The sequence below is a fragment of the Diorhabda carinulata genome, chromosome 9 (genome assembly GCF_026250575.1).
Source record: "Diorhabda carinulata isolate Delta chromosome 9, icDioCari1.1, whole genome shotgun sequence".
NCBI lineage: Eukaryota > Metazoa > Arthropoda > Insecta > Coleoptera > Chrysomelidae > Diorhabda > Diorhabda carinulata.
Window position 1 is genome coordinate 1,598,335 of NC_079468.1, and position 16,093 is coordinate 1,614,427.

Here is a 16,093-nt window from a genome sequence, read left to right on the forward strand (position 1 = left end):
ACATGTTACCATCTTGTATAACATCAATGGACTCAAATAGTAAAACATGATATTTATTTTCATAACTTCATCCAAACAAATTTTCATTACAATTAATAATTGTTATAATAATCAAAAAGATACAAATAATACAGTACAATACATATATAACCTTAATATGAACAGTACCTATAAACCCAACGAATAGAATCGCCAATGTAGTACCAACATAAAATTATCTACCGACGTCATCCACGTCCAAGGTTTCGTACACAAAGAAAAGGACGTCTATCTATATCTAACCTGTCAGATTGTATTCTGACGTCACAAATTACACGACATTACCTCACTTTATATGGTGAGTAAAATTTAAATCGTTTTCGAAGTTTGAAAAACAACTATAAACACATGAGAAACGAGCACAAAAAATTGATTCAAATCAATATATCAGTTTAGAAGATTCGATAATATGACCATATTTTATGTCAATAAATAAATTTAAAAATATAAGTATTTTTCTATATTTATACTCCTTAATTTATTTTCACTAGGCTTAAAATTTTGATATATTTTGTTTTTTTATCTAAATTATCATCATCTGTACTATGTCTCATGAAAAACACTATTTTAGAATAAAAATAAAACAAAACAGTAGATACAAATCACACGTAAGCACAGCTTATTCTTCAGTGACGTAACGGTTTCCCTCTGTCTGTTGTAACGTTATCGGGCAACCTTCTCTTTACTAACCTTGATGGAAGAGTAGAAGAGTAGAAGATGAGTAGTAGTACCAACTTAAAAGTATCTGGCGTTATTTATTACAACATAATATATATATATATATAGTAAATCATCTTATAATAGTGATATTACTCATTGTTTTTCAATTCGACTGTTTTATGAATTTAAATTTGCGTTATTTGGTGTTAATATTATTTTTATAATAACGATACAATAATGATATTTAATTTTAATATACTTTGTATACATTGTTAAAATGCCCATTTAAGCCCCAAAATCGTTTATACCACACTATCTAATGAATGCATCACCCTATACGATTCGGTATAAATAAATATTTAGACATAGTTGGCTTTGGAAAAATGATATGTCATCTCGAACAAATGAGCATCGTTAGATTTATACGTCGAATACAGTTTAGTAGAGAATTCTTCTTAAAAATCATCCAAAATGACCAACTGTTGTACTTTGGAACAAATTCAAACGCTTGTTTTCTACGCAGAAAATTTTAGCCCCAACGAAGTTCAGGAAGTAGTCGAATGCTTTTCGTTTGAGTCGATGATCAATATTAACATATTAAACCACGAGTTACTAAGGTAAAACAAGTTTACAATTTTTTTGAACTTTTTAATTTTTTACTCGTTTTCATATGTTTTTTTTGTAAATAATCGTGATTTTAAGTTTTTCATACGAAATCAGTTCTTAAAAACTGGTAAAAATTGATTATTTTGATAAAGATCGAAACGTCAATTTTTACCTGATTTTCTATCAAAAAATTAAAACGATTTTTATATAGAAAAACAAGTTTTCTCTTCAAAGTACATATATTTTTATTAATATTGTATTAATTCTATCGAAAATTTATAAATCAACTATTAATTTAGCTCTAATCAACAATTTTCTCCGTTTTGGTTGATTTCAAAGTAATTTGATAGATAGGCAACTGAAGATACTTTAAGATTTAATCGCAGTTTCTCTTTATTTTGACATGAAATGTATTTACATGTTTTAAACGTTTACATGTTATAAACGAAATATTGGGATATTAAAATTTCCTAGGGTGCCAAATATTTTTTTAATTACCTACGTTACAATAAATAAAACGACATAACCTTAAAATTACGAGATTGTTTTCCTCGATAAAACGGTATTTGTATTAAAAATATTTCAAATGATTCTATTGATACTCACACAAAGTTATCTATTCGAATTTAAAAAGCTGTTTATATACGAGGTTGGCACTAAAGTTACTTTTTAATTATTATATTTGCTAAATATATATCATGATAATTGAAATTAGTTCTATAAGATGTTTTCCCTTCGTTATGAAGACTTAACTGTAGACAAATATATCGAAGCAATTATTTTAATGATAAAATTTGTTTTGATAACAAATTTATCGTCTTCAGAGGTTAAAATTTGGAGCTTTCATGATACAAAATTCTATAGATTCCAATTGAAAACAATTGGAAATTATTTTAGTTCATATTTTTATAAATATATAACTATTACAATTTTTTCTCATTTTTTCATTGACAAATGTAAAATTTTTTCTCTTTCATACACTTTTCAATTGAAAATCTCTTTTTTCAATATTTATTAATACTTTTTGGTCTTATTCTTTTATAAAAAACCAAACTTCTAATATTTGTCCTCTTTCTAATACACTTTTTTGGGGCTTTTCTATATATGTGTACAGTTTAAGGTGTCATATACATTGTGATCCAAAATATCTCTTTTTTTGCTGTGGGGATGTTCATATTTATAGCTGATCCTTCAATGCCACTTCTTTTAGAAAATTCAAAATGTAGCATGGCTCTAGCTGTCAAAGATCTCCATTTTCCATTTTATACGCCTCTAGATGTAATGCTATTGAGTTCTATAGTCTTTCAAACTAGATAGAGGTTCAATCCTGCAACCTCTACATCCCAAGTGAAAGCTCTGGATGGTTTTGATTCCTCACGCTTTAAGAGAATTTTGACAAAGGTTTTGTCCCCTGCAGAATCTTCACGTTGCATCCTCTACTAAATCTATCATCTTCATGTATCAATGGAAGCAGTAATGCCCCTCAAGACTTCTGTTTTTCACTCCGTTAAGGAGTGTTCAAGATGTGGGATGTTTCTAGCAGTCAAAAATCTCCATTTTCTATTTTATACACCCCCAGGTGTAGTGTAGGTATAGTCATCATCTTCAGGTATCCTTTGAGGTGGTGATGTCTCAATAAGACTCCTATTTTTCATTTATTTCAGAAAGTGTAAGGTACAGCATTGAACTAGCTATAAACATCTCTACTTTCTATTTTATAGTCCCCCAGGTGTAATGCTCTGCGGTTCCATAGTCTTTCACACTTTGAGATAATGTGGATAGATGTTTTGTCCTCTGCAAGTTTAGATATCCATTGAGGTGGTAATGTCCCAACAAGACTCCTGACTTCCACTTAACTGTCTATTGTATACACCCCCGGGGGTAGTGTTTTGGAATTTAATAGTCTCTCACTCTGATTTTATTGGATATTATTTCCCCTGTCTGAAGATGAGAACTTGGTAATCAAAACACACGCTTAACAGTGTGATTACAACAGTTCCAACAGTGTCTGAATATCACCAACGGTTCCAGAAATATTAACACAAATTCTATTACAAATAATCGACTTAAGCAAGCCACGGATTAATGAAAGTAAAAAAAAATATTTTTTTAGGCTGCATATCCTTTTTTTGAAACAACTAATACTACACGACATATTTTATCGAAAAACAAAACCTATCAAACATACCATGACGTTCATATTATCTAATCTACAAATATTCAAAGATGATCACTTGCACGATATTTTAGGTTGGTTGTTAGGATTGTTAAGAGGTTTGATTCAAAAGTAAGTACAATTATTTTGCGCGATATGAACTAAAACTTGGCATAATTTATCGTCCCATTGTTATTTTCAGAGGTAAAACTTTTGAACATTTGAAAGAACTATTTCAGGTTAAAAGAGAAAAAATTTTTGATGTACTAGTGTCGATATTGAGATTAAAAACGTTCAATTTGAATCACGTTAGCGACTTTATGTCTATTCTGTGTGATATATTTGTAATTGATGGTTTTTTGTCCGAATCGCATTTAAGAAATTTGGTTGATATAATTCAAGCTTTTAAAAGTTTAGGCGTAATTTATGAAATTGTTCTCATATCTCAAATCGTTATCAAAAAGTAAGTTTATATTAACTTTATTACGTACCAAATTATTTAATTCTGTAACCTAAAATTACCGTGACTTTTTCTGTTTCTTGAAATCCCACTTTAAGATGAAATCATTTTTTTAGAAGGTGATTTTTAAATTCCAAATTTGCAGACCAACGAAAAATTGTTTATACTTTGAATGTCACTTAACCTTCAATATTCAACAATGACAGATACTACGTTCGGGTATATACATCTGCTGACAATGACAGTTCGGTATCGTTCGGCAGTCTACTTTATTTCGATGTTACTGCTCGATTCACGTTCGGTTATATACATTTTCGAATACTCGGAGTAAAATCTCTTTGCTCCTAATCTAGAAAGAGAGTTTTGTTTTGGCATTTGACGTTTCGTTTGACATTTCAATTCTTATCAATTAGCAATTTTATTCGACATTCGTGTATAATTATGTATTTTTTGTTGTTTTTTGTATATATAAAAGCTAATTTGTGTATTTTCTGACTTTTATTATTTTGCGTCGTTTTTTTTCGTTATTCGTTCACATTTCAGCAATCACCATCATTAATCTGTACAACTTACGTGATAGAAATTACTCTTTGCTCGTTCTGTTCCTTGAACAACGTTACCGAACGCAACTTGACATTTACTTAGGCATTTTTTCACGACTAATACTATCACTTCCACATGTTAAATTTTATTAAAAAACTTAAAAAAAAAACTTTTCGCATGTTAATTATTTATAGAGATTACAGGGTGTGAAATGAATCACTCTGTATATTCATTGTAGATATCAGATATTTTCGGATGCGTTTTCGATTTGTTCCTTATGGGTTTTAACCGAAGGAATCGAAATTTTATTAGAAGTAAGTTTACGAATTAATTGAAAAAAATTATTATTGTAACTAGAATTTTGTTTTATTCTAGAATAACGAAGAACACATATTGTTAAAACTTTTACAAGTACTCGATTATATTTTTTCAAAATTCGATACGAACGAATCTCGATCATATCAAAATATCAAACTAAGAGAATCGATTGAAAATAGCATCGAAATACTATGGAAAAATTCCGATATCATTTTATCGTTTTCAAATAGAGAATGTCTACGAGAAAATTCTATGAGAATATTTTGTATTGTTCTTTTTAAACAACCTATAAATAGTGATTGGGAAATCCGCTATGAAAATTTAACACAACTACCGGTAGATCCTTTAGAATGGGTTAATTTGGAACCGGAAACGTTTTTAAGGATTTGCTATTCAGTTTGTTCACATTTCAAGTAAGTATCTGATCGATATCTACTCGTTTGATTCAAATCGATTTACACGTCATATTATTCATAGATAACATTATTATACGGAGAGCTGGTAATCCATAGATATAGTTATGATATTACTATGTCTATGATCTAATTATTCGAATTATTTTAATATCTATGATTAAACTAAACAAATAGAACATTCTGGAGCACGTGATTTTGACAAGTCGGACATTTTGCTTGGATAGCACACAGATTATTTATTCCCCGGTTGTTACAGTGCATATATTGTGTTTTTCGAATTGTTATTTACTATTATTTCGACAGAATAAATAGAATTGAATATAGAGATTAAATCATAAATAAGATTGTAATCGTTTCAACACAACATTCAGCTTAGTAAAACCAATCTATGGCAATATACACAATTTTGACCCCTATGCAAAGTTTGTTAAAGGCTCTAATTTGAAAGTTCGTAAACGAGCATTTCTTCTGACTTATGACAGTTCTCTGTTGTTAAAAACGGTAGGAAATCGGTAAAATAATACGTTATTATGTTCAGTATTCACAACACACCAATAACGAGGTTTTTTTTTTAATAAATTTGCCTCAAACTAAGGATTGAAAATTGAAAAACTCGCCGATGTTTACAATCAGATTTTGTGCCATCCAGCAAAAATTGTTGAACGGTCCATTGTTCTAATTGAATTAAATTCTAACCTCAAATTCCAACGTTATTTTGTTATTATTTTGTAGAGTAATATGGCCGCCGTTAAAAATTGTAAACGTAATAAAATCTCTAATATATTCCTTGCAACGTTTCTCTCTAAAAACAAGTCTTTTGAAGATAATTTGCTTCATTTACCCATTCGTTTTACCGGAATGCATAAACGAAATAAACGTTATTTTGGGTGACGATATTTTAATACTTTTAACAAAAAGATTTTACGAATTGGACGACGTCTTTTCCCCGCACATAAGTCAACTGAATTGGATATTATTACGAGGCGAATGTTCGTTGAAAGAAGCCGTTATTTGTTATTGGTTGAAAAATGATAACGATAAGAACGTTTTAATAAAATGTTTGATGCAATGCGAGGCGCAAAATATTTTAATCAAAATACTAATAAATCCCTTCTTAGATGACAAATCTTTATACGAAAAGTAAGTATATGTTTTTAATCCTTAATATCATTTATTTGTCTATCTTTTTCAATAAAAAAAATCACATCCTACCAAATCGGGGTCATATGATGGACTTTTCAAACATAATTCACAATAACGAGGTGAAATAAGGGGGAGTGAAAAGTAAATGAAGAGAAAAGTGGATATAGAAACATATAGAAAGAAAAGGGGAATGGAAGAGGCGATAATGAGAGAGGTAGTATAAATAGGGTAAAGTGGAGGTACGGGGAAAGATAAAGAGGGTTATCGAAAAGAAAATAGTGGCATATGTGAAGTAGACAGAAAAGAGGAAATAGTGGGAGGTTGTGGAGTTATTGAAGTAGGAAGAAAAGAGATAGAGAAAATGGGGACGAGTGGAGGCGCAGATTGAAAGAAAGGGGGCAATGAAAAACGGGATAATGAGGGAGGTAGAATGAACGGGGAGTGAGATGTATTTTTTTTATTTGTAATTGTAGGGTTGCAGATTTGGTAAAAAGTATGGGAGATTTCAATTTGAATACGCAAATAGCCAAAATGTTACCGGTGTATTCGGGCGTTCCTAAATCGTTTAGACGTCTGATGATTACCAATCCGGCAGTACCTGAAGATAAGGAACTATCGAAACGTTTGTGCAAATTTATGTCGCTACATATAATTTTTTTGGCCGACGAATACATATTCGGTTTGGCGTGCGATTACAGTAAAAACTTGTTGACTTATCTCAAACACGACGTGGACGTGGTGAATATGTTTTGCGGAAATTACAAAACTATTTTGCTTATATTGAAACGATTGAAGAAATTCAACGAAGAAACGGCTGTCAAAACGATGGGACTTATAAAAGTCTTACTACTGATACAGGTACTTCTGATATACGTCTGTTATAAACCATCTTATTTTGTTTCTGTTATGAATATTTGGGGGGTAATTTATGATGTTCCAAAAATTTTGGGGGGTAATTTCAATTTTTTTACAATTATTAAAAACCCTGATAAACTGAAATAAAATTTTCAACAATATGCAATGATATTCTTGTATGTTTGGGAGGTAATTTGAAATTATTTGTTATTGTTGTAAAAAAGTTGGGGGGTAATTTGAAATTCTTTTAAATAATAAGAAAAAACTTTGGGGGGTTCCAAATTTATTAAAAACCGTAATAATTTTAATTAGAATATTCTCCGATGTTTTATAACATTTCGAAAGGTTTGGGAGGTAATTTGAAATTATTTAAAAAAATAAGAAAAAACTTTGGGGGTACCAAATTTATTAAAAACCGTAATAATTTTAAATAGAATATTCTCCGATGTTTTATAACATTTTGAAAGATTTGGGAGGTAATTTGAAATTATTTAAAAAAATAAGAAAAAACTTTGGGGGGTACCAAATTTAAAAAAAAACCATAATAATTCTAAATAGAATATTCTCCGATGTTTTATAACATTTTGAAAGATTTGGGATGTAATTTGAAATTATTTAAAAAAATAAGAAAAAACTTTGGGGGGTACCAAATTTATTAAAAACCGTAATAATTTTAAATAGAATATTCTCCGATGTTTTATAACATTTTGAAAGGTTTGAGAGGTAATTTGAAATTATTTAAAAAAATAAGAAAAAACTTTGGGGGGTACCAAATTTATTAAAAACCGTAATAATTTTAAATAGAATATTCTCCGATGTTTTATAACATTTTGAAAGGTTTGAGAGGTAATTTGAAATTATTTTAAAAAATAAGAAAAAACTTTGGGGGGTACCAAATTTATTAAAAACCGTAATAATTTTAAATAGAATATTCTCCGATGTTTTATAATATTTTGAAAGATTTGGGAGGTAATTTGAAATTATTTAAAAAAATAAGAAAAAACTTTGGGGGGTATCAAATTTATTAAAAACCGTAATAAATCACGATCGAATGTTTTCGCGCATTGTAAAAGATTTTTGGGGTGATATTGAGAATGTTTTTCAATTTTTCGCAATATCGGTTTGTTTTAAAGGTTTTTCTATCGACTTTATTTCGAAATTGGGTTATAGACATTTGAAAAAATGAAATTTTGTAGAAACGGAATCACACCGAGGTCGATACGCCTATCGAAATAGATTTGAGTTACTTTCTCGAAGGTTCGAGGAATAAATTGGAAAAAGGTTTAGACATTTTGCATCTTTTGACGTGCCAAAATTTATTTATTCGTTTATCTCAAGAAAGTATCAATAAAATTTTCACGATATTATTTTCTTTCTGTCAAGATCCTCGACTCGCCTCAATGAGCTTTACGTGCCTCACTCAAATTTTGAAATGCAATAATTGGTTAGTAACAACAATTTATATGTACGATTATTTTAAAAAACTTTTTTTTATTTTTTTTCTCATTTTTTTATCAAAAAGGAAGAAGGGAAATTTTGATTATTTTTTTTTTGTTTTAATATTTTTTATCCTATTTTTATTTCGACAATTTGTTTTTTTTAATAAATATGAAATATTTTATTAAAATCAATTTATTTCTCCACAATTTCTTATATTTTTCAACTAATTTCTTCTATTTTCTATAAAACAAATTATTTATTGATTTATTGATATTATTATATATTTTTTAATTTTTTCCTCATATTTGTATATATTTTTCTTTTTTATCTAGGAACTTTTTTCATTTTTTTCCTTATTTTTTATTAAGAAATCGATGTTTTTACATTTTCTTGTATTTTTATTTTCACTTTTTCATCGACAAATAGATTTTCCTATTTTTACTTCAAGTTTTCATCGAAAAATTATTTATTTACTATAAAAATGATTTTCTCGAATTTTTTTTATTTTTACGTATTTTCTTTCAATTTTTTTAATTAAAAAATGATTTTTTCCTCTCAATTTTCCATCGAAAAATTATTTATTTACTATAAAAATGATTTTCTCGAATTTTTTTTATTTTTACGTATTTTCTTTCAATTTTTTTCATTAAAAAATGATTTTTTCCTCTCAATTTTCCATCGAAAAATTATTTATTTACTATAAAAATGATTTTCTCGAATTTTTTTTATTTTTACGTATTTTCTTTCAATTTTTTTCATTAAAAAATAATTTTTTCCTCTCAATTTTCCATCGAAAAATTATTTATTTACTATAAAAATGATTTTCTCGAATTTTTTTTTATTTTTACGTATTTTCTTTCAATTTTTTTCATTAAAAAATGATTTTTTCCTCTCAATTTTCCATCGAAAAATTATTTATTTACTATAAAAATGATTTTCTCGAATTTTTTTTATTTTTACGTATTTTGATTCAATTTTGTTCATTAAAAAATGATTTTTTCCTCTCAATTTTCCATCGAAAAATTATTTATTTACTATAAAAATGATTTTCTCGAATTTTTTTTGATTTTTACGTATTTTCTTTCAATTTTTTTCATTAAAAAATGATTTTTTCCTCTCAATTTTCCATCGAAAAATTATTTATTTACTATAAAAATGATTTTCTCGAATTTTTTTTATTTTTACGTATTTTGATTCAATTTTGTTCATTAAAAAATGATTTTTTCCTCTCAATTTTCCATCGAAAAATTATTTATTTACTATAAAAATGATTTTCTCGAATTGTTTTTTATTTTTACGTATTATCTTTCAATTTTTTTCATTAAAAAATAATTTTTTCCTCTCAATTTTCCATCGAAAAATTATTTATTTACTATAAAAATGATTTTCTCGAATTTTTTTTATTTTTACGTATTTTGATTCAATTTTGTTCATTAAAAAATGATTTTTTCCTCTCAATTTTCCATCGAAAAATTATTTATTTACTATAAAAATGATTTTCTCGAATTTTTTTTGATTTTTACGTATTTTCTTTCAATTTTTTTCATTAAAAAATAATTTTTTCCTCTCAATTTTCCATCGAAAAATTATTTATTTACTATAAAAATGATTTTCTCGAATTGTTTTTTATTTTTACGTATTATCTTTCAATTTTTTTCAATAAAAAATAATTTTTTCCTCTCAATTTTCCATCGAAAAATTATTTATTTACTATAAAAATGATTTTCTCGAATTTTTTTTATTTTTACGTATTTTGATTCAATTTTGTTCATTAAAAAATGATTTTTTCCTCTCAATTTTCCATCGAAAAATTATTTATTTACTATAAAAATGATTTTCTCGAATTTTTTTTGATTTTTACGTATTTTCTTTCAATTTTTTTCATTAAAAAATAATTTTTTCCTCTCAATTTTCCATCGAAAAATTATTTATTTACTATAAAAATGATTTTCTCGAATTTTTTTTGATTTTTACGTATTTTCTTTCAATTTTTTTCATTAAAAAATGATTTTTCCCTCTCAATTTTCCATCGAAAAATTATTTATTTACTATAAAAATGATTTTCTCGAATTTTTTTTTATTTTTCGTATTTTCTTTCAATTTTTTTCATTAAAAAATAATTTTTTCCTCTCAATTTTCCATCGAAAAATTATTTATTTACTATAAAAATGATTTTCTCGAATTTTTTTTTATTTTTACGTATTTTCTTTCAATTTTTTTCATTAAAAAATAATTTTTTCCTCTCAATTTTCCATCGAAAAATTATTTATTTACTATAAAAATGATTTTCTCGAATTTTTTTTTATTTTTACGTATTTTGATTCAATTTTGTTCATTAAAAAATGATTTTTTCCTCTCAATTTTCCATCGAAAAATTATTTATTTACTATAAAAATGATTTTCTCGAATTTTTTTTGATTTTTACGTATTTTCTTTCAATTTTTTTCATTAAAAAATAATTTTTTCCTCTCAATTTTCCATCGAAAAATTATTTATTTACTATAAAAATGATTTTCTCGAATTTTTTTTTATTTTTACGTATTTTCTTTCAATTTTTTTCATTAAAAAATAATTTTTTCCTCTCAATTTTCCATCGACAAATTATTTATTTACTATAAAAATGATTTTCTCGAATTTTTTTTGATTTTTACGTATTTTCTTTCAATTTTTTTCATTAAAAAATAATTTTTTCTTCTCAATTTTCCATCGACAAATTTGTCGCATTGTTCTATCGGAAAATTCATTTATTATTTTGATGAAAAAATTTATTTTTTTTCTCATTTTCCTATATTTTTTCATCGATAAAAAATTTAGTAATAAAATCAAATTTTCCCCTCTGTTTCGTATATTTTTGTCTAATTTTTCCATCAACAAATATAAAGTCGAATATCTCACTCTAAGTTTGACCTCTTCATCGACAAATATAAAATCCATCATCTCACTTTTCCGTTCAAATTTTCCATCGACAAATATAAAAACTTCCCTTCTTCCGATTTATTCTAATCAATTCCTCAATTACACACCCCTTTTACTAGGTTATCAACGACTGCCACCCTAAATATCTTTATCGAAACAAACTGCAGTTTGGCTGTCGATAAAGTATCTTGGCAGGAATTTTTGGAATTTCTAACGACGTGGATAAAAATTTTGAGAAAGCGCTTGCCCACCGATTCGCCATTTTACCTAGCACACACCGGCATCATTAGAAATTACATTAAAAGATTACCAGGCTTCCCCAAAAAAAAGGTAAATCCATATATAATCAATCTTAAAGTTTGTCATTTGTCATAAAATTTCACAAAAAAATGGTAAAAAGCAACATTTCGAGTCATAATTGTCATATTTCCATCAATTTATCAATATGCAATACAACATCCATCGATGTATATAGACCGAAGTGAAATGATTAATTTATAATCAGACTTGTTTTTTATGTTATTTAATAAAATTAGTCGATTTTAATTTCAGGTAAACCACTTACTGATTATGCTCGAACATTTAGACTTTTTAAAGCCCAAATCGACAAATTATTATTCAATTATTAAAAAATACTAAAACGCCACCTTAAAAATTAAATTTTCTCATAAATATAGGAATTTGTAATAGTTTTCAATCGTGTTAATAATTTTTGTATATTCAATTTAATAAAAAAAATTGTTTAACTAGTTTTTTTTTCTTAACCAATTGGTAAAACATCCCCTATATTCACATCGATGTGATTACTAACTAATTTCAATTCAATAAATTAAAAACTGTTCTAATTGTGACGACGACTTTTTTTCCGCCTCCCGTATAAATCGTATTATAGTACAATAAAACTACACGCGGTTTGTATTACTTCGATTTTATGGAGACGTAAATTCTATAAATAAAATCTTCCTAAGACAAAAAACCCCTAAGTCAACGGAGAGAAGATTAAACTGTTTCAATTGTCTATAAATAATCGAGTACTTTCTCGTGAATAGCACTGTTAAAAATAGAAAATCTATTGTGGGCTTCTACGAAAATACTAACATTATTCTTAAAAATAGGGCTGGTGAATCTTTAAAGCCTATAAAACAAATCGACGTGACGTTGCCACTCTTCCGAACAAGTCAAATCTTCCAAAACTTTTCATTTTTTATCACAAAATTTATTATTGAACAATAAAATAAAATAATTTATTTGTATCTCTAAACTTCGACACCCTGTATACTTTTTTTTTAAATAAACATAATAAATTTTGATATAATACGACGTAAGTCAAATCCAACTATTAATAGCATTATTATTGAACTCAACTCAAATTAATTGATACTAATAAATCAACTTTTTAAAATATTTACAACTTAAAAATTGAAAAACATATTTTTTAATTAAAATATAAAAAAAATTATTACGTATTTATCACGTAATTATTCTCAACGTGGCAACGCCGATATCGGATTTGTTAGAAACAGCTTACGAGATGACAATATTGCCAACATACGTGACCGTAATAGAACCAACTGCTTCTACGAGTATAAACCCATTTTTCTCGTGTATTATTCAACGTAAACGTTAAAAATTGCAATGTTACATCGTTTTTTAATTATTAAATTTTATAATTTGAACTTTTTTAATAAATTTCTTCGATTTTTCTTCGTTTCTATTTGGATTGTAAGGGAGTTTGACAAGTAGGCAACATCGCAAACCACTTCATTTGTGTTATTCAGTTCCTAGTTTTATTTCAGCAAGCAAGATTAGTTTAGACAAGAATATTGGGTTAGTTCAAGTTTGGTCGCGACCGGTATGACCTCGTAAAACTTTATTTTAGTTCCAGTGTGTTTATTTTATAGTGTGTGATTAGTGCAAAGTGCAATGTACTCGATATTAATGTAGGATATGGCCGAACAGCATCGCGACCCACCTGAAATCGAGTTGGAACAGCAAATTCAGCTGATCAAAAAACAACAACAACTCCAACATCAGATTTTATTGCAACAGTTCCAGCGCGAACAGCAACATTTAGCTGAACAACACGAACAACAATTACGTCAGCATTTGGAGCAATTTTGGGAGAGACAAAATCATTTGAAGGAGCTGAGACAACGGGAGCAGCTGGAAGTGCTGCGAAAAAAGGAAAAACATGAGGAGAGTGCGGTGGCTAGTACGGAAGTTAAACAAAAACTACAGTCGTTTTTACGACAAAGGGCTTCGGGAGTTAAAGGGTCTAGACCAGAAAACTCTTGTTGGTAAGTTAATTTTTTTTAATAGGATAACAGCTGATTTAGCGGATTCTCCTTACTACCAACCTTCTAAATTTGAGACTTTTCTTGTTTGTAAACAAAAAATATTTATTAATTAAAATAAACTTATTTCGTCTTATTTTATTAAACATATGATTGATAAAAACATGTTTGATTAATAATTAAATCATATTAAACTAATTTGGTACATGTAAACATCAAATTGTTTGGTTTGTCTACGTATACTTTTATAATAAAGATCGCGTTGTTAAAATTGCTACATTTGTATATGTATATCCAACAGGTGCCTCTTAATGTGAAAATCAATCCTCGCATTTTCAATGATACTTATAAATCGGATATATAAACAATTTGTTCTACTTGTTATGAAATTTTAATAACTTTCGAGTCGATTTACTTTTATTATCATTGTAAAATTGCTCATTAAATTACATTATAAAATGACAAATACCGAAGAAACAAGTTAATTTTAGACTTACCAATATTTTATTGATACGAATGAACAACTTTATATATAATTTTATAGAATACAATGAGTCAATAATGATATGATGTTATTGATAATTACAGTTTGTTTGAAAGAAATAATAAATTTTTTAAATAAAAAATACTAATCTTAAATAAAAACAAAATCTTCCTATTATTACATATTAAGAGTGACAGAAAAATGATATCATACAAAATATTCAATATAAATTGGATTTAGGTGTCCCACATTTTTTTCGATACTGCCAGAATAAGTGATCTAGTGGATTATCATCAACAGTTTAATGAAAAAGTTCATTGCTTACAATATATCCAGTTTTTACATCTTTCGGTTAAGAAATCGCCAACTAAATGATAATAACAGAATAGGACACCATTAATTTGATACCATTTGCGTCAAATTGTCACCGTATCATCCAAATTGGTGATCTAGTAGTCAAGGTGAATCCGTAGAGCTCCGTGGAAGGCCCAATAGGAGTTTGAGCATATTTTCATTGTTCGATCTCCAAATTTGTTGACTAGTATTGGAAAAATGATCGAAAAGTAGCAGGGGGTTGATAAATCAACAACTAAATGATAATTATGGCATGGAATACCTTTAGTTTGATATCATTTGTCTCAAATTATCATCATATCATTTAAATCTGTGATATAGTAGTCCAGATGAATCCGTAGAGCTCCATGGAAGGCCCAATAGGAATTTAAGTATATTTTCATTATTATATCTTCACATTTGTTGACTAGTATTGGGAAAATGATCGAAATGTAGCAGGGGGTTGATAAATCAACAACCAAATGATAATTATGGCATGGAATACCTTTAATTTGATACCATTTGTCTCAAATTATCATCATATCATTTAAATCTGTGATATAGTAGTCCAGATGAATCCGTAGAGCTCCGTGGAAGGCCCAATAGGAATTTAAGTATATTTTCATTATTATATCTTCACATTTGTTGACTAGTATTGGGAAAATGATCGAAATGTAGCAGGGGGTTGATAAATCAACAACCAAATGATAATTATGGCATGGAATACCTTTAGTTTGATATCATTTGTCTCAAATTATCATCATATCATTTAAATCTGTGATATAGTAGTCCAGATGAATCCGTAGAGCTCCATGGAAGGCCCAATAGGAATTTAAGTATATTTTCATTATTATATCTTCACATTTGTTGACTAGTATTGGGAAAATGATCGAAACGTAGCAGGGGGTTGGTAAATCAACAACCAAATGATAATTATGGTATGGAATACCTTTAATTTGATACCATTTGTATCAAATTATCATCATATCATTTAAATCTGTGATATAGCAGTCCAGATGAATCCGTAGAGCTCCGTGGAAGGCCCAATAGGAGTTTAAGTATATTTTCATTATTATATCTTCACATTTGTTGACTAGTATTGGGAAAATGATCGAAACGTAGCAGGGGGTTGGTAAATCAACAACCAAATGATAATTATGGTATGGAATACCTTTAATTTGATACCATTTGTATCAAATTATCTTCATATCATTTAAATATGTGATATAGTGGTCCAGGTGAATCCATAGAGGTCCAAGAAAGGCCCAACAGTATTTGGAGCATATTTCTATTATTATATCTTCAAATTTCTTGACTAGTTTTGGGAAAATGATCGAAATGTAGCATAAGGTTAATAAATCAACAACCAAATGATAATTATGGCATGGAATACCTTTAGTTTGATATCATTTGTCTCAAATTATCATCATA

The 16,093-nt window shown here is 27.5% G+C and overlaps 2 protein-coding genes across 5 annotated transcripts in view; both read left to right on the forward strand.

Moving 5' to 3' along the window:
* The first annotated feature begins 997 nt into the window (after positions 1–997).
* On the forward strand, positions 998–12,297 carry LOC130897813 (uncharacterized). Of its 3 annotated transcripts, XM_057806728.1 has the most exons (10): positions 998–1,316; positions 3,419–3,592; positions 3,663–3,923; positions 4,702–4,777; positions 4,839–5,194; positions 5,930–6,337; positions 6,814–7,198; positions 8,392–8,639; positions 11,671–11,881; positions 12,104–12,297. In XM_057806728.1, exons 1-10 carry the CDS (start codon positions 1,171–1,173, stop codon positions 12,188–12,190), a joined length of 2,352 nt encoding a protein of 783 aa, XP_057662711.1. In that variant the 5' UTR covers positions 998–1,170; the 3' UTR covers positions 12,191–12,297. The 3 variants fall into 3 exon arrangements, with proteins under 3 accessions (XP_057662711.1, XP_057662712.1, XP_057662713.1); XM_057806729.1 differs by lacking the exon at positions 3,663–3,923; XM_057806730.1 differs by lacking the exons at positions 3,419–3,592; positions 3,663–3,923.
* A 796-nt stretch (positions 12,298–13,093) lies between these two features.
* Positions 13,094–16,093, forward strand: part of LOC130898232 (histone deacetylase 7) — a 32,975-nt gene continuing 29,975 nt past the window's right edge. The window contains exon 1 of one of the 2 annotated variants that reach the window (XM_057807342.1): positions 13,094–13,848. In XM_057807342.1, the coding sequence (XP_057663325.1) occupies positions 13,499–13,848 (350 nt within the window). In that variant the 5' untranslated portion in view covers positions 13,094–13,498. The remainder of the gene's footprint in view (positions 13,849–16,093) is intronic. The other variant, XM_057807344.1, reaches the window with a different exon arrangement.

Excerpts from the sequence above, each read along its gene's own strand:
- LOC130897813 (XM_057806728.1), top strand. The coding sequence starts at position 1,171 with ATGACCAACTGTTGTACTTTGGAACAAATTCAAACGCTTGTTTTCTAC. Across the intron at positions 7,199-8,391 it reads AAGTCTTACTACTGATACAG|AAACGGAATCACACCGAGGT; the intron begins GTACTTCTGATA and ends GAAATTTTGTAG. Across the intron at positions 8,640-11,670 it reads ATTTTGAAATGCAATAATTG|GTTATCAACGACTGCCACCC; the intron begins GTTAGTAACAAC and ends CCCTTTTACTAG.